An 18,228-nucleotide genomic window follows, 5' to 3' on the forward strand; every position below is an offset into this window, starting at 1 on the left:
CACACTTTTTAAATGACTTTGTCAAGTTAGAATGAATCTAAAGATCCGTGGCAACTTTCTGTTAATCAGCACCATTTTGCTTGCTTCCTGGTAAATAAAATGAGGGCGTGTTGATAGCATCTCAGATGTGGTGAAGCAGGATGAACTTTCTTGTTCCACCATCCTTGATTCTGTAACTCCTGTCCTCCACCTGGCTGAAAGCCGTTCTCTCCTACCCTTGCCTCCAAGGCCTTTAAGTCCACAGAGAATTCTTACATCAATTCACTTGCCGTTGACTTTAGACTTGCCCTGTGGCCATCACACAGACCTGGATGCTTGGAATGGGTTCATTTCCCACACCGAAAAACACCAGGCAGGACCAGCTATGTAGTCTGTGGGACCCAAGTGCTCTGTGTTCACAAATCATTAAGAATCGGGAGAGTAGCACAGAGCATTAAGCCAAGCAGAAAGCTCTGCGGTGGCACAAGCTCCACCCTCAGAGCCAGGGCTCCAGCTTCTGCTTGCCCGTCAGTGCCCAGGGGCCCGTGACCTACGCAACCCCTAAGTCGTGAGTGACAGTCTCTTCTGCCTTAGGCCCCAAATAGACAGTTGTTCAAGATGAACTCGCTAAGGGTCAGCCCCAAGCCAGGAATCTGTCAAATTTCTGAAGCTAAATCCAGCCTCTGAATTAGAATTTCAGGTGTGAAGTAGAAAAAGATAGGAAAAAAGCATTGCTTTGCCAAGCAAAGGGGCCATATGGGGCTAATGCCCTCAAAAGTGTGTTGCAGCCCAAAGTGGGTATTTAGTAGTTTTATAGAAATGGTTCGAAGAGGGCATGACCAGCCCATGGGCATTCCTCTGACTGGTTGGTGTTGCTGTAATTGAGAGTCCGCATCATCAGTCTTCTGGTTCCAGCCTGTCTGGGGTCTGCATGCTTATAGGCAGCTTGCAGTTAATTTCTCCCACCTTGTGTTTATTTGCAAAAGAGCTCAAAAGTATTGTTATGTTTATCCCTTGAGGGGGAACCAGGGCCTTGCCACAAGGCTTTTCTATTGTTTCTTTTTTTTCCTATTGTTTCTTGACTGTACTGCTTCTCCCTCATCTCCTCATCCCCTTCCATCCCTAATAAGGAACGGTTTGAGTCTGCTTATTGGAGCCCAGTGCTGACTCCCTGTGAAACCTAGAACTATCATGCATTACCTCCCCAATAGCTGATGTCTGATGCTTCGCCAGACAAAGCTGATAGTCTTCCTTGGAAAAATACGTGTGAAGAATTGTATTTACTCATCTACTTGAGCTTTTGCTGTTTCATATTTTTCGGTGATTAATGCTGGCTACAAAAAAGGCCCAAATCTAAAACTCTACAAACATAGAAAACAATATATTCTATGCAGTTAGAGAGCTTTTATGTTAATAGTACAGGTTGTATCCTCCTGGAGACAGGTTGCATGTTCAAAGTCATCTTTAATATTTGAACAGTTTTATAAACTTTCTGTATCCTTGATTTAAAAATCAGTGTCATTGCTATATATGAAACATAATCAGTAGGAACCTACTGTATAGCACAGGGAATGCCACTTAATTCTCTATAGTAACCTATATGGGAAAAGAATCTGAAAAAGAATATATATAAATACATAACTAAATCACTTTGCTGTGCACCTGTAACTAACACAACATAAATCAGCTATATTCTAATATAAAATTTTTAAAATGTTTAAATAAAATAAAAATCAGTATTGTCCTCAGAGGCTCTTTATTGCTCGTTACACCCAAATGGAATGTGGGTCTATGTATTAACATGTTTTGTTCAGACTTAGAAGATAGCAAAGAATGTCAGCTTTGTCAAAACCAAAAACACGACTGTAAACTTTTCTTTAAGGAAAAATATCGTGCTTTGGGATTCCCCTTGGTTGCATTTTAAACAATAGTAATAGATTTAACATCATCTAGAGTTGAAACTTATAAAAGTTATACTTTAAGAGGTATGAAAGATTTGATCCTAAATTATGATTCTTTTACATCTAAAAACAAACTTACGGTTTTGGGGAAAGTGCTTTTATTTTCTGCTCATGTGAAGTGAGAGTCACTCAGTAGTGTCTGACTCTTTGCAACCCCATGAACTATACAGTCCATGAAATTCTCCAGGCCAGAATACTTGAGTGGGTAGCCTTTCCCTTCTCCAGAGGATCTTCCCAACCCAGGAATTCCCAGTCCCGGTCTCCTGCATTGCAGGCAGATTCTTTACCAGCTGAGCCACAAGGGAAGCCCAAGAATACTGGAGTGGGTAGCCTATCCCTTCCCCAGGGGATCTTCCTGACCCAGGAGTCCAACCAGAGTCTCCTACATTGCAGGCAGATTCTTTACCAACTGAGCTATCAGGGAAGTCGATAGCTCATATTTTTTCTCAGTATGTAATTTTCCTATCTATGATTATCGTCATTAAAAAAAAATGTTGTTTTGGAGAGATGGAGTTCTTTGACACAATTTCAGGATTGTTATGTAATCCAGCCAGAGTGTGATTCTGTGACCATACCCAATGGGGATTAGGGGCAGACAGTGCTGAGGATCAATTTCAAAACTCTTTAATCATACAAGAAAGAAAACCCATACTCTTCGTCTGTCACCTTGTAACCTCTCCTGCCCCCATCCCAGCCTTAAGCAACCACTAATCTACACACTGTCACTACATTTTTGCCTGTTGTGCACATTCCATGTAAATGGATTCATATAATTATAGACCTTTTTATGACTGTCTTCAACATTTGCAAGATTCACCTATGTTGTACTGTGTATCAGTACTTTATTTCTTTTTGTTACTGAAATAATTTTATTACTTATTATTATTTTTCCATTGTGTGGATATACCTCATCTTGTATGTCCATTCATCTTTTGCTGAAAATCTGAATTGTTCCATCTTTTGGTTACTATGAACCTTCATGTGCAGGTTTTTGTGTGAGCATATGTTTTCACTTTTCTTGGGTATACACATAAGAGAAGAATCACTGGGTCGTATGGTAACTCTGTGTAAGTGATGAATTCTAGACTGTTTTCCACAGTGGCTGCAACATTTTACATTCCCACCAGCAATGTTGAGTAGGGGCTCCAATTTCTCCATTTTCTCATCCACACGTATATGAATTTTCTTTTTCTTTTTTCCTAGTGCCCTCCTAGTGTGTGTTCAGTTCAGTTCAGTCGCTCAGTCGTGTCCGACTCTTTGCGACCCCATGAATCGCAGCACACCAGGCCTCCCTGTCCATCACCAACTCCCAGAATTCACTCAGACTCACATCCATCGAGTCAGGGATGCCATCCAGCCATCTCATCCTCTGTTGTCCCCTTCTCCTCCTGCCCCCAATCCCCCCAGCATCAGAATCTTTTCCAATGAGTCAACTCTTTGCATGAGGTGGCCAAAGTAGTCGCTCAGTCGTGTCCAACTCTTGCAACCCCATGGACCACAGCATGCCAGGCCTCCATGTCCATCACCAACTCCCAGAGTTTGCTCAAACTCATGTCCATTGAGTTGGTGATGCCATCCAACCATCTCATCCTCTGTCATCCCCTTCTCCTCCCGCCTACTGTGTGTAATGGTGTCTTATTGTGATGCTGGCTTGAATTTCTCTCATGACAAATGATATTAAGCACCTTTTCAACTGCTTGTGGGCCATTTGTTTATCTTATTCGGAGAACTGTCTATTCAGATCCTTTACCCATTTTTTAACTGAGTTATTTGTTCTTCATATATTTTAGATACAAGTCGCTTATCAGATAAATGATTTGTAAATATTTTCTCCCATTCTATGATTTGTCTTCTCACTTCCTTGATAATGTTCTTTGAGTGCAAAAATATGATGAAGTCAAGTTTATGTACTTTTTTCCCTCACTGCTTGTACTTTTGGAGTTATGTCTAAGAATGCATTGTCAAATTCTGACTCACAAAGGTTTACCCATATATTTTCTTCTAAGAGTTTTATAGTTATAGCTTTTTACTATTAGGTCTTTGATCCATTTTGAGTTAATTTTTCTTTATGATGTGAAAGAAGGAAGTAATTTTACTCTTGTGCATGTGGCTATTCAGTTGACCTAGCATCATTTGTTTAAAGAATATTCTTTCCCCCACTGAGTAGTCTTGGCATCCTTGTCAAAAATCATTTGCATAGATATGAAATTATTTCTGAACTCCCAATTCTGTCTCATTAATTTATATGTTAATCTTTTTTCCCCAATACCAAGCTGCTTTGGCTACTGTTGCTTTGTAGAAAGTTTTGAAATTAAGAAGTCTGAGACCTGCAACTTAATTCTTTATTAAGATTGTATTGAGAATTCTTGGTCTTTGAGTTTCCATGTGAATTTGAGGATCAGCTTGTCAATTTCTGTAAAGAAACCAGATGGGATTTTGATAGAGATTGTATTGGATCTGTATAGCAGTTTGAGAGTAGTGCCATCTTAACAATATTAAGTCTTCTGATCCATAAACACAAGATATCTTTCCATTCATTTAGTTCTTTTAAAATTTTCCTCAGCAATGTTTTGTGATTTTCAAAGTACATGTACTTATTTTGTTAAATGTATTCTTAAGTATCTTATTCTCTTAGGTGCCATTATAAATGCAATTATTTACTTAATTTTGTTTTTAGATTGTTCATTGCTTGGTGCATATAAATAAAATAGGTTTTTATATGTTGATTTTGTATCCTAGAACTCATTTATTAATTCTAATAGCTTTTTAGTATACTCTGTAGGATTTTCTATAAACAAGATCATGTTGTCTGCAAATAGAAATAGTTTTACTTCTTTCCAATCTAGATACGTTTTATTTCATCTTCTTGCCTAATTATCCTCACTAGAATTAGAGACCTCCAACTGAAACCACATTTCATTTGATTATGAAAATACATAGCATTCCATAGTAGTGTTAGCGGTACATCTGATTCTGACACCAATATAAATCACAGATATTTTTATATCTCATTATAATTGTTAGAGATCTCTCAATATAGTTTTATGATTATCAGTACTTTGAAACTCTGCTAATTATCAAACTTGCCATTAGATCCCATAATTTAATATATTAATTAAAACAATAAAGACATTTTCCATATTTTGATAACTATAGCTCATATAATTGGTTTTTCATTGTTATTCTTTGCATTTTATTTTATGCATGTAAGAGCATCAAGTTCCAGAGAAGATGATAGTGTCAGGGAATCATAGATGTCCCAGAGCCTGGATCTAAAGAACATTTCCTCTTCCATGTTCCTTGTTGGGGTCATCCATAGGACAGGGTTATTCTCTTCAATTCTTGGGATCCTCCACCTAAAAGCCTATTTCCTAAGTTAGAAATGGCGATAACGATGTATTCAGTGTCTTGATAGTGATTTTCTGAGTCTTTATAAAGAAACTAGTAAACTCCTTCTATGCTTTTGTCCCACTAGGTACCTTCTCAAACCAGATTTCATGAGACGGCCTGATCGAACATTTGATCCTTTCTCTGAAACGCCTGTTGATGGGGTTATTGCAGCCACTTGCTCCGTGCAGGTAAGTCTCCTGCTCTCCACAGAATAGTGTAAAAAGAGTGGATCCAGGTGGTCTTGGAAAAGCCTTAAAAGATTGCAATTAAAATATTTAATGTCAAGTTGCAAGATCCACGCGTTGCTCTCAACTTTAACATTTTTTTTCTTGAGATACATTTTTTTCTACTAGTGAAAGTATTAGCTACTTTTCATCAAAGATACCAGATCAAAAAGTACCCAATGGAGAATGTGGAGCAATGGGAATTCTTGGCCATTGATGGTGGGAATGCAAAATCGTACGACCACTTTGGAAAACAGTTGGGTGGTTTCTTCCAAAACTCAACACTCTCTTTAAACGTGATCCAGCACTTATACACCTTGGTATTTACCCAAACAAATTAAAAATTCACATCCATGTGAAAACTTACACAGGGATGTTTGCAGCAGCTTTATTCATACTTGATAAAATTTTGAAAGTAACCAAGGTGCCACTTAGTGGGTGAATGGATAAAGAAGCAATGAATGGTATGTCCAGACAGTGGAATATTACTTAATTCTAAAAAGAAATGAGCTATCAAGTCATGAAAAGACATGGATGAAACAAATGAACATTCAGTTCAGTTCAGTCGCTCAGTTGTGTCCAGCTCTTTGCAACCCCATAAACCGCAGCACACCAAGCCTCCCTGTCCATCCACAACTCCCAGAGCTTACCCAAACTCATGTCCATTGAGTCGGTGATGCCATGCAGCCATCTCATCCTCTGTCGTCCCCTTCTCCTCCCACCTTCAATCTTTCCCAGCATCAGAGTTTTTTCCAATGAGTCAGTTCTTCACATCAGCTGGCCAAAGTATTGGAGTTTCAGCTTCAACATCAGTCCTTCCAATGAACACTCAGGACTGATTTTCTTTAGGATGGACTTGTTGGATCTCCTTGCAGTCCAAGGGACTCGCAAGAGTCTTCTCCAACACCACAGTTCAAAAGCATCAATTCTTCTGCGCTCAGCTTTCTTTATAGTCCAACTCTCACATCCATACATGACTGCTGGAAAAACCATAGCCTTGACTAGATGGACCTTTGTTGGCAAAGTAATGTCTCTGCTTTTTAATATGCTGTCTAGGTTGGTTATAACTTTTCTTCCAAGGAGTAACCATCTTTTAATTTCATGGCTGCAGTCACCATCTGCAATGATTTGGGAGCCCCAAAAATAAAGTCAGCCACTGTTTCCACTGTTTCCCCATCTATTTGCCATGAAGTGATGGGACTGATGCCATGGTCTTAGTTTCCTGAAAATTTAGTTTTAAGCCAACTTTTCACTCTTCTCTTTCACTTTCATCAAGAGGCTCTTTAGTTCTTCTTCACCTTCTGCCATAAGGGTGGTGTCATCTGCATATCTGAGGTTATTCATATTTCTCCCGGAAATCTCGATTCCAGCTTGTGCTTCATCCATCCAGTTAGTGAACATTAGTAAGTGAAAAAAACTAGTCTGAAAAAGTGACATACTGTTTGATTCCAACTAAATGACATTCTGGATAAAGGCAAAACTATAAAGATGGTAAAAAAAAAAAAAAGACCAAGAATTGTGGGGAGGGATTAACAGGCAGAGTACAAAGAATTTTAGGGCAGTGAAACCATTCTGTATGATTCTATGATAATAGATACATGTCATTATATTTACAATTTTTTCCAAATCCATTAAATATACACCAGAGTAAACTCTGAATGTAAGCTATGGCTTTGGGTGATAATGAAGTATCAATATAGGTTCACCGATTATAACAAATATGCCACTGAGATGTGAGGTATCCATAGTGAGGATATTGTGGATGAGAGGACAGAAGCACTATATTTTCTTATCAGTTTTGCTGTAAACAGAAACTGCTATAAAAAATAAAGCATATTAATGAAAAAATACCTGTTATATGATTACATTGATGCAGAATTCTAGAAAATGCAAACTAATGTAAAGTAATAGAAAATAGATCAGTAGTTTCCTCTAGACAGACAGAAGAAGGGATGGATTACAAAAGGGTACAAAGGAACTTTGGGAATTGATGGAAAATTTTGTTGCCTTAATATTGGTGACAGTTTTATAGATGTGCTCATATGTCAGAAGTGATTTCATTGTACACTCTAAACATGTACCATTTAATGTCAGTTATACCTGAAAAAACTGTTTCATAATGATTAGCTATTAGATAATGTGAAAAAAAATGTAATTATTAGCTATAATTATTTGGAAATAGGTGAAAAAATTCTTTCCACAGCTTTATAACAGATGGAAGAAGGTAATATGCATGACTCATATAATACAAAAAGTAGTTGTCTGCAACGTCTTAACCTAACTGTGAAACGAAGCAGTCAGTACTGCTTTTGTAATACTGGTTTAAAAAATAAAAATAACACTGTCCTCTAATTGTCAATATCAGTTTAACATTTTAGCGTTACTTTTCTTTCTGTCTGTCTCTTTGTAAAACTTCTGAAAGAATTCAATAAAAGTGAATTTTGGAACTATCAAAGGATCTTAAGGCATATTTGAATTGACCACTTCAGTTCAGTAAGGAATGAATACATTATTTCCAGAGATAATTGAATTTCTAAAGATGAACAGAGACTCTCTCCCTGCCAGATTATTCTGTTACTGACGATTACACCAGCTTAACTTCTCTTTCCTCCCATTTCTCTTCTGCTCCAGGTCATATCAGGTCAGTTCTTATCAGATAAGAAAATTGGCACATATGTAGAAGTGGATATGTATGGGCTGCCCACAGATACTATCCGGAAGGAATTCCGCACTCGCATGGTGATGAACAACGGACTCAATCCGGTTTACAATGAAGAATCATTTGTGTTTCGGAAGGTAGAGTGTTCTCAATGTGTCAGACTTGCTCTGCTAAGTTAGGAGCTACATGTTAGTGGAGAGATACTACATGATCTGCAGACAGTCTCTTAACCCCAGATGTCTTCTTCCAGTGCAGATGTTCCGCAGCAGCCACATGATGATTGTTTCTGTGTGGCCCTGTCCTCTTGGCTCTCCTTCCTCCCAGGAGGAGCCCACCTTCCCCACGCAGTGCCCAAGCTCTGGGTTCACAGTGTTCTCAGAGGGAGCCCCGCAGGCAGACACTGTCACACGTGGGAGAGCTCCTCCCTGCCCTGGCAGGGCTAGTGCCTCACAATATTCCTTGGCCAAGAGGGTGGGTAGGGTGTATGTCCTTCAGTGGGTCAGTTGTTTATTGTCCTGTGCCTCCAGGAAGTGTGGTCCTGTGTATAATATATATAGTTCTGTGTATAATATGTTATTTTTGTTTTTTGGTTTTTATCTTCATATTATACTTTGAACCTATGGGCTTCCTCAGTGACTCAGTGGTAAAGAATCTGCCTGCAATGCAAGAGACACAGGTTCGATCCCTGGGTCAGGAAGATCCCCTGGAGGAGGGTATGGCAACCCACTCCAGTATTCTTGCCAGGAAAATGCCATGGACAGAGGAGCCTGCCGGCCTATAGTCCATAGGGTCACAAAGAGTCAACCACAACTTGAAGTGACTGGGCACACAGACAAATCAGTCATTCTCTATAATGATTCGGGTTTTAATCTTGTAACCATTTTCTGCCATTTGTTTCTCTTTCATCATCGGAAGATGTATTGAAAAATCCATGCCCTGGCAGTACTATCTCAAAAATGCCTGTTTCTCTCTCACTTGTTCTGTTATCATGACCAGAGTGCTTTCTGGCTTCTTCTTTGGCACACGTTTTCCAAGTGTCTCTATTCCATTTGTATCTTACAGCACAGACAATCACCTTTTTATCTTAACAAAAATATGAATTATCAGCCTCAGAACTGGCTGACCAGTTTGCAGAAAGCATATTACAGAAGATAAGTATAGTTCAATGAATCAAGCCATTTTGAGATGTAGGCTTTTCTGATTATGTAAATCCCATTATCCATGCAACACCTCCCCCAACCTTTTCACCTTCTCTTCTACAATCAGAGTGTAGCGTGAGTTGCATACAGCTGTAATGTGTCTTTTTTTCTTCCCGGGTTTTTCAGTTTGTTACAGCTGGATCTGTTGTCACTATGGCCAGTGTTTCGTGCCAAAAAAAAATATCCCTACATACATTTCTGGAAATTCAGAAAGTTGATTTCAGGCTCTGTTTTTGATGCATGGGGAAATAAACTTGCTTTTTACACGCAATATTACTGGCCCCGGAAACAAGATGCCAATTTTGGATCCTTCCCTGCTCTTCTGAAGTGACATTGCCTTTCATTGATACTAATTGCTTTAACTTTATTTTCTTTCTTGCTGTTACTGTTTTTCTTCTTTGCATGAATCTTACAGCATAAGCCCCTTTCACCAAATGAGGAACAACACGGTGACTAAAGTTGGTTTCACCTTTTCGTCTTCATGAACTGGAACTAAATTATAACCTGTAGGCATGAATAAGCAGCCAATTCATTGCCTAGCTTTGACATAGTGCTCAAATCAACTAAGGTGTCTTAGCTGCTCATAGCCAATAAATAGAAATTCTTGATTAAAAACATCAGATTTTCTTGTCATGTTGCTCTTTTATATCTAAGCAGGGTCTCTGCCATCTGAGCTCAGATGCTGCATCCATGGATTTCGGGTCTCTGCCGTCTGAGCTCAGATGTTGTGTCCATGTATTTGGTTTGGGGATGGCAAGAGTAGATGTCTTATGCTGTGTGTGCTCAGCCACTGAGTCGTGGCTGACTCTTTGTGACCCCACAGTCTGTAGCCTGCTGGGCTCCTCTGTCCATGGAATTTTCCAGGCAAGAATACTGGAGCAGGTTGCCATTTCCTTCTCCAGGGGATCTTTCTGACCCAAGGATCAAACCTACATCTCTTGAGTCTCCTGCATTGACAGGCAGATTCTTTACCAGTATGCCACTTGGGAAGACTCTATGTCTTGGGTATATGTTAATGTTTCTAGCTGTCTCATCTTTATTTAATATCCCAAAATGTGTTAAAAACTGAGGAGTGCAAAGAAAAATAATCCAAATTTATATATAAATTGTCTTTTATACATGAGGCATTTCTTCAAAGATACTTTCCATATTCTCAAAAACAGAGCTCAATGTCAGAAGCAGCCCAGTAGTAGACAGATCAAAGGATTTGAAATCAGGTGGCCCAGGATCCAGACCCAGCTGTCACTGGCCATCTTTGACATAAGGGGAAGTCACTTTTCCTCTCCAGGTCTCTTGTTGCTCACCCATTATGTAGGTGGGAATGGGGAAAGATGGCAAGGGTTGGATTAGCCATCTTTTATATCCATTCATTCTATTGACAATCTTCAGGGACTGATTTCCAGGAAACCTGTTCCCGTTGTCTTTCTCAATACCTTGGGCACTGTAACTTACACAGTATGCATTAGGAATGTAAATTGACCATCAGCTTGTTTGCACTGGGAAGGAACCTTTCCGAGCAGTATGGGTGTGGTCCGGGTCCCTGGCGTTGTGATTCTTGGGAGCTGTGTCCCGCAGATCAGTGACAAGTGCCGTTTGTCTTTGCAGGTGATCCTCCCCGACCTGGCTGTCTTGAGGATCGCCGTGTATGACGACAACAACAAGCTGATCGGCCAGAGGATTCTGCCCCTGGATGGCCTCCAAGCAGGCTATCGACACATATCCCTCCGGAATGAGGGAAATAAACCTTTATCACTGCCAACCATTTTCTGCAATATTGTCCTAAAAACATATGTGCCTGATGGATTCGGAGGTAAGTCAGACTTTTAGGTATTGAATATTTTTGTGTATATGTTTTTTTCCCCTAAATTTCAAGATTATAAGCTATTTCACCAATGGTTAAAAAAAAAAGTCTGTTCCCGCCAATGCTGCCAACCCTGTCAGCTTAAAGAAATCAGGCATAAATAGTTGCCTCAGGTTTCCTAGCAGGAAATGCAAAGGCAAGTCTAGATTATCTTTAAAGTTCTTTATTTAAAAATGCTGTCATTTTATGTTTTTTCAATTTTCACATATATGTTTTTTCAAGTTTCATATATATGTTTTTGAAGAATGCATTTCTACCATCATTCAAAGGAGGAAAAGCGTGAATAATGTAGAGCCATAGACATTAGTTGGTTTCACTAAAAAGTTTAAATTGAACTCCATTATCAACATTCCTGGACTTTCCCCCAAAATCTACAGGGGAGTTCAATTTCACAAAAAAATTCCCAGTCATCAGTCCATGGAAGACCACCTTTGGTTACACCAAAGACATAATGAAAGTGAAAGTGAAAATCACTCAGTAATGTCTGACTCTTTGTGACCCAATGGACTTCTCCATGTGACCCCATGGACCCCATGGAATTCTCTAGGCCATAATAGTGGAGTGGGTAGCCTTTCCCTTCTCCAGGGGATCTTCCCAACACAGGGATTGAACCCAGGTCTCCTGCATTGCAGGCAGATTCTTTACCAGCTGAGCCACCAGGGAAGCCTAAGAATACTGGATTGGGTAGCCTCTTCCTTCTCCAGCAGATCTTTCCAACCCACAAATTGAACAGGGTTCTCCTGCATTACAGGTGGATTCTTTACCAACTGAGCTATTGGGGAAGCCCAAACTCATCAATGGGAGGAATCAAAGTTGGACAAAGTCTTAAAGTGAAAGTGAAGTCACTCAGTCATGTCTGACTCTTTGCAACCCCATGGATGGTAGTCCATGAAATTCTCCAGGCAAGAATACTGGAGTGGGTAGCCTTTCCCTTCTCCAGGAGATCTTCCCAACCCAGAGATCGAACCCAGGTCTCCCACATTGCAGGTGGATTCTTTACCAGCTGAGCCACCAGGGAAGCCCAAGAATACTGGAGTGCTTTAAGGTCCCTTCTCCAGAAGATCTTCCCAACCCAGGGATTGAACCCAGGTATCCCACATTGCAAGCAGATTCTTTACGAACTGAGCTCTCAGGGAAGCCCCAAGTCATAGGATTCTGGCAAACCCACATATTAACTTTTTATAACCCCAACTGTGCCAAGGACATTAAAGGAAAACAAAGATCCTCTATATTCTCAGAGTTCATTGAATCATAAGGGAACAATAGTACAGCAAAGTACATTAAATTAACAAGGGTTCAAGTCCTGACCCTCCACTGCTAGCCAGGTGACCTTGACAGGTGTTATCTCCTGTCAACACTCCCCACCCCGTCCTCTGGCCTGGAAAGGTACTGATACTGTTTCCCTCACAGCATCCTGTGATGTGTGCTTATCATCACAGTTTACGACACAACAGGGCATGCCTGCCATGTGTGTGCACAGGAGTGTGTGGCTCCAAATGCAGCTCAGTTTCTGTGCTATTCTAGTTGGAGGAGCTTTGGGTGATTTTGTTTTGTGTTTTTAATAATGCAGTCTTCTCTGGAGGACAGAGTTTCTGCAACTCATACTCAGCATTAACAACCCAATTGTGGGTTCCAAAAGTAAAGTCAGCCATGAGGATTTTTCAATTGCAAAATTGAGAGTAAAGATTCCTTCCTCTTTCCCTTTGTTTTTTCTTTAAAAAGGAAGCCTATTACAGGTCACAACACAGAGTAGCAGTTATGAGCACGTGGCAGACGCTGGGATGGGGTGCTGTGGGCCGGGTGAGCAGGGCAGAAAAGAGACATGGGACCTGTGTGGGCGTTGAGGAGCATGTGATGGCCACAGGGCATCAGCAGATGGACTCAGTCTTGTTCCACATATTTGCACTTAGCAAGCAGTGGTGCGTAATACCTAGTGTATTTTAAAGATAGTTATATAAATACATGTATTGGAAGACTTAAAGGTTTTGCCTTTATACGTGTTACTTTTCAAATGAAACTCTAATTCATTCTAGGGAAATGGGCTATTCGAATAGAAAAGGGAAAGATACAGTTTTTTGAGCTCCTGCTTTGTGCGAAGGGCTTTACAAAAATGGAGTCCAGAAACATGAAATTGTTTAGAGTGGATGTGAGCATATGCAGGTGTATGCTGAAGGAATATCTGTGTTTATCATGTAGTTTATGGCTAGTGTCAATATTTATAAGTATTGATTCACATCTTTAAAAATAGTCTTGTAACTATTCTTTCCTAAGGTATCATTGTATTATTTCTCTCAAAAGCAATTGAAATTTCTGTACGACATTATCTTTGATGGGATTCTGCAGTTGATGTCTTAGCCTCAGATTTGATGTTCAAAGACTGTTTATTCAGAATTCTCTGGCCATTTCTCACATACGTGAAGGAACCAAGGACAGACATTCTGAGGGTTTATTTAAGGATCTTACCTGAAAATAACAAAATAAGAATATGAGAACTTTTTCCAGATTTCCAGTCTTCTTGACAGCCTCTTGATGCCCGCGGTGTGTTTATATTTCATGGGCTTACCTAACCTCCCACATTCATGTCTGAACATTTACGTGCTGAACCAGCGCACCGGGTGATCAATAGACCCCCTGTTCCCTAGAACATTTACAGTCTTTGTTGATTATATAGGAAAAAGTTCAAAATGAAATTCTGCACCATTGTACTTCAGCAGTTTCTGGGGGGAAAAAAAGAAAGTGGTCGATAAACATCTCCAGATTTTTATGTCGCTAAAGAAAGAAAATATGGATGCCTTCATTTATTCTACTAAGGTGTTTAGCAGGTTTTACTCTGTAAAAAGCAAAGTAGCTACACGTCAGAAAAAAATTCTGACGACATAAAAAATGTTAAAAGGGTCCTTCATCCAATGCCCAGAATGAACTCTGTTACCATATAGGTCTCTACTTCCTATGTCATTATTCTCTTTACTTTTTAATAAAATTGGATCTTACTCTGGTGTCTCATTTACATTCATATTTCAGAGGCAATTTTTTTCATAATTTTTAGAGTATTTTCCCCATTCTTGACATATTTTTATTATCTGCTTGAGATTCAATTTTATGTATGCTATAATTTATCATGTTATTGATGTATTGAAGTCAATTCTACTTTCTTATGAACAATATTGCATCTAAGAACCCTAAATGTAAAGCTTTGGAAATACTAGTGATTATTTCCTACAGATGAATTCTTTCAAGTGGATTTGTTGCATCAAGAAGTGTATATGTATTTAAAGGTCTAGATTGTTGTTGTTTTTCAGGCACTAAATTGTGACAGCTCTCTGTGACCCTACGGGTTGTAGCATGCCAGGCTCCTCTGTCCTCCGCCATCTCCCAGAGTTTGTTCAAATGCATGTCAGTGATGTATCTACCATCTCATCCTCTGCCACCTGCTCCCCCAGTTGCTTTCCATCTTTCCCAGCATCTGCCACCTGCTCCCCCAGTTGCCTTCCATCTTTCCCAGCGTCAGGGACTTTTCCACCGAGTCAACTCTATGCATCAGGTGGCCAGGAAATTGGAGCATCACCTTTAGCATCAGTCCTTCCAATGAATATTCAGGGTTGATTTCCTTTAGGAGTGACTGGTTTGATCTCCTTGCAGTCCAAGGGACTCTCAAGAATCATCTCCAGTACCACCATTCAAAACCATCAGTTCTTCAGCGCTCAGCCTTCTTTATAGTCTGACTCATATCCATACATGTCTGCTGGTAAAACAATACTTTGATTATATGGACCTTTGTCGGCAAAGTGATGTCTGCTTTTTAATACTCTGTCCAGGTTTGTCATAGCTTTCCTTCCAAGGAGCAAGCATCTTTTAATTTCATGGCTACAGTCACCGTCTACAGTGATTTTGGAGCTCAAAAAAATAAATCTGTCACTGTTTCCACTTTTCCCATCTTTTTGCCATGAAGTGATGGGACTGGATGCCATGATCTTAGTTTTTTGAATGTTGAGTTTTAAGCCAGCTTTATTCCCCACTTCTTTCCCCCTCTTCAAGAGGCTCTTTAGTTTCTCTTTACTTTCTGCCATTAGAATGGTATCATCTGCATATTTGAGGTTGTTGATATGGCTCTTGGCAATCTTGATTCCAGTTTGTGATTCATCCAGCCTGGCATTTTGCATGATGTACTCTGCATAGAAGTTAAGCAGGGTAACAATATATAGCCTTGTCATACTCATTTCCCAGTTTTTAACCAGGCCATTATTCCATGTCTGGTTCTAACTGTTGTGTCTTTACCTGCATACAGGTTTCTCAGAAGACAAGTAATGTGATCTGGTATTCCTATCTCTTTAAACATTTTCCAGTTTATTGTAATCCACACACTCAAAGGCTTTAGTGTAGTCAATGAAGCAGAAGTAGACATTTTTCTGGAATTCCTTTGCTTTCTCTCTGATCCAGTGAATGTTGGCAATTTGTATCTCTGGTTCTTCTTCCTCTTCTAAACAATACATCTAGAAGTTTTCGGTTAACGTACTGTTGAAGCCTAGCTTGAAGGATTTTGAGCACAGTATTACCAGCAAGTGAAATGAGTGCAATTGTCCAGTAGTTTGAGCATCCTTTAGCATTACCCTTCTTTGTGATTGGAATGAAAACTGACCTTTTCCAGTCCTGTGGCCACTGCTGAGTTTTCCAAATTTCCTGACCGAATGAGTACAGGACTTTAACAGCATCATCTTTTAGGATTTGAAACAGCTCAGCTGGAATTCCATCACCTCCACTAGCTTTGTTCATATTAATAATAATGCTTCCTAAGACTCACTTGACTTCACACTCCAGGTTGTCTGGCTCTAGGTGAGTGATCACACTATCATGGTTATCTAGGTCAGTAAGACTTGCTTTGTATTGTCCTGCTGTGTATTCTTGCCACCTCTTCTTAATCTCTTCTGCTTCTGTTAGGTCCTTACCATTTCTGTCCTTTATCATGCCCATCCTTGCATGAAATATTCCCTTGGTGTCTCTAATTTTCTTGAAGAGATCTCTAGTCTTTCTCATTCTATTTCTTTGCATTGTTCACTTTAAAAGACTTTCTTATCTCACCTTGCTATTTTCTGAAACTCTGCATTCAGATGGGTATATCTTCTTCCCCTTTCTCCCTTCCCTTTTGCTTCTCTTCTTTCCTCAGCTATTTGTAAAGCCTCCTCAGACAACCACTTTGCCTTCTTTCATTTCTTATTCTTGGGGATAGTTTTCATCACCACATCCTGCAGAATGTTACAAGCCTTGATCCATAGTTCTTCAGGCACTTTGTCTACCAAATCTAATCCCCTGAATCCATTCATTATCTCCACTGTATAATCATATGGGATTTGATTTAGGTCATACCTGAGTGGCCAAGTGGTTTTCCCTACTTCCTTCAAATTAAGCTTGAATTTTGCAATAAGGTGCACATGATTTGAGCCACAGTCAGCTCCAGATCTTGTTTTTACTGTATGTATAGAGCTTCTCCATCTTTGGCTGCAAAGAACATAATCATTTTGATTTTAGTACTAACCATCTGGTGATGTCCATGTGTAGAGTCATCTCTTGTGTTGTTAGAAAAGGTTATTTGCTATGACCAGCATGTTCTCTTGACAAAACTCTGTTAGCCTTTGCCCTGCTTCATTTTGTATTCCAAGGCCAAACTTGCCTGTTCCTCTGGGTATCTCTTGACTTCATACTTTTGCATTCCAGTCGCCTATGATGAAAAGGACATCTTTTTTTGGTGTTAGTTCTAGAAGGTATGTAGGTCTTTATAAAACCAGTCAACTTCAGCTTCTTTGGCATCAGTTGTGGGAGCACAGACTTGGATTACTGTGATGTTGAATGGTTTGCCTTGGAAAGGAACTGAGATCATTCTGTCATTTTTGAGATTGCACCCAAGTACTGCATTTCAGACTCTTTTGTTGACTATGGTGGCTACTCCATTTCCACTAAGGGATTCTTGCCCACAGTAGTAGATATAATGGCCATCTGAATTAAATTCACCCATTCCAGTAGTAGACATAATGGTCATGAATTAAATTCACCCATTCCAGTTGATTTTAGTTCACCAAGTCCTTAAGATATCAGTGTTCAATCTTGCCATGTCCTGCTTGACCATGTGCAATTTACTAACATTCCGGGTTCCTATGCAATATTGTTCTTCACAGCTTCAGATTTGACCTTCACCACCAGCCACATCGACAACTGAGCACCATTTCCACTTTGGCCCAGGCACTTCATTCTTTCTGGAGCTGTTAGTAGCAGCCCTCTGCTCTTCCCCAGTAGCGTCCTGGACACCTTCTGACCGGGGAACTCATCTTCCAGTATCATGTCTTTTTGCCATTTTGTACTGTTCATGGAGTTCTCAGGGCAAAAAGTCTACAGTGGTTTGCCATTTCCTCCTCCAGTGGACTGCGATTTGTCAGAACTCTTCACCATGACCCATCTAGCACGGGTGCCCCTGCGTGACTTGGCTCATAGCTTCCTTGAGCTATGCAAGTCCCTTTGCCACACCAGGCTGTGACCCATGAAGGGGATGGAAATGGCCCTAAACCCCAAAATAGCTGGTATTTTTTAAAAATACAAATGAGACTTCTGCTAAAACCAGAAGAAAGGAGCAAGTGAGAAAAGGCAGATTGATTTATTTTTAAAAAGAAAGGTTCCAGAACTAAGTATCTGGGAAATTTTAGCTCACTCTTGTGGGCTTATACAGTTATAACTTTGTGTGCATACATCCCTTCCCTGTTAGATGTTCAGTGTGACTGGTCCCTAAACAAGCCTATTCACACTCCATCATTGTTAATCCACATTTAAAATTAATTTTTGCTACACTGGTTTGTCCTGTGGAGCACTGAACTACACAGTGGGGTAGCCAGGCACAGTGTTCCTCTGATGTGAGGGCTGACGCCCCGTGAAATGTCAGATTGGCACCGAAGAAAGATTCCAGGCTTACTTG

At 39.9% G+C, this 18,228-nt stretch overlaps 1 protein-coding gene across 13 annotated transcripts in view; it reads left to right on the top strand.

The window, feature by feature from the left end:
* PLCB4 (phospholipase C beta 4) overlaps window positions 1–18,228 on the top strand; it is a 482,736-nt gene that overhangs the window by 414,423 nt on the left and 50,085 nt on the right. For all 13 annotated transcript variants that reach the window (XM_061435584.1, XM_061435591.1, XM_061435583.1 and 10 more), the window contains 3 exons: window positions 5,416–5,518; window positions 8,186–8,350; window positions 11,018–11,222. In XM_061435584.1, coding sequence (XP_061291568.1) covers window positions 5,416–5,518; window positions 8,186–8,350; window positions 11,018–11,222 — 473 coding nt within the window. The remainder of the gene's footprint in view (window positions 1–5,415; window positions 5,519–8,185; window positions 8,351–11,017; window positions 11,223–18,228) is intronic.

This window comes from Bos javanicus, chromosome 13 (genome assembly GCF_032452875.1).
Source record: "Bos javanicus breed banteng chromosome 13, ARS-OSU_banteng_1.0, whole genome shotgun sequence".
Lineage (NCBI taxonomy): Eukaryota > Metazoa > Chordata > Mammalia > Artiodactyla > Bovidae > Bos > Bos javanicus.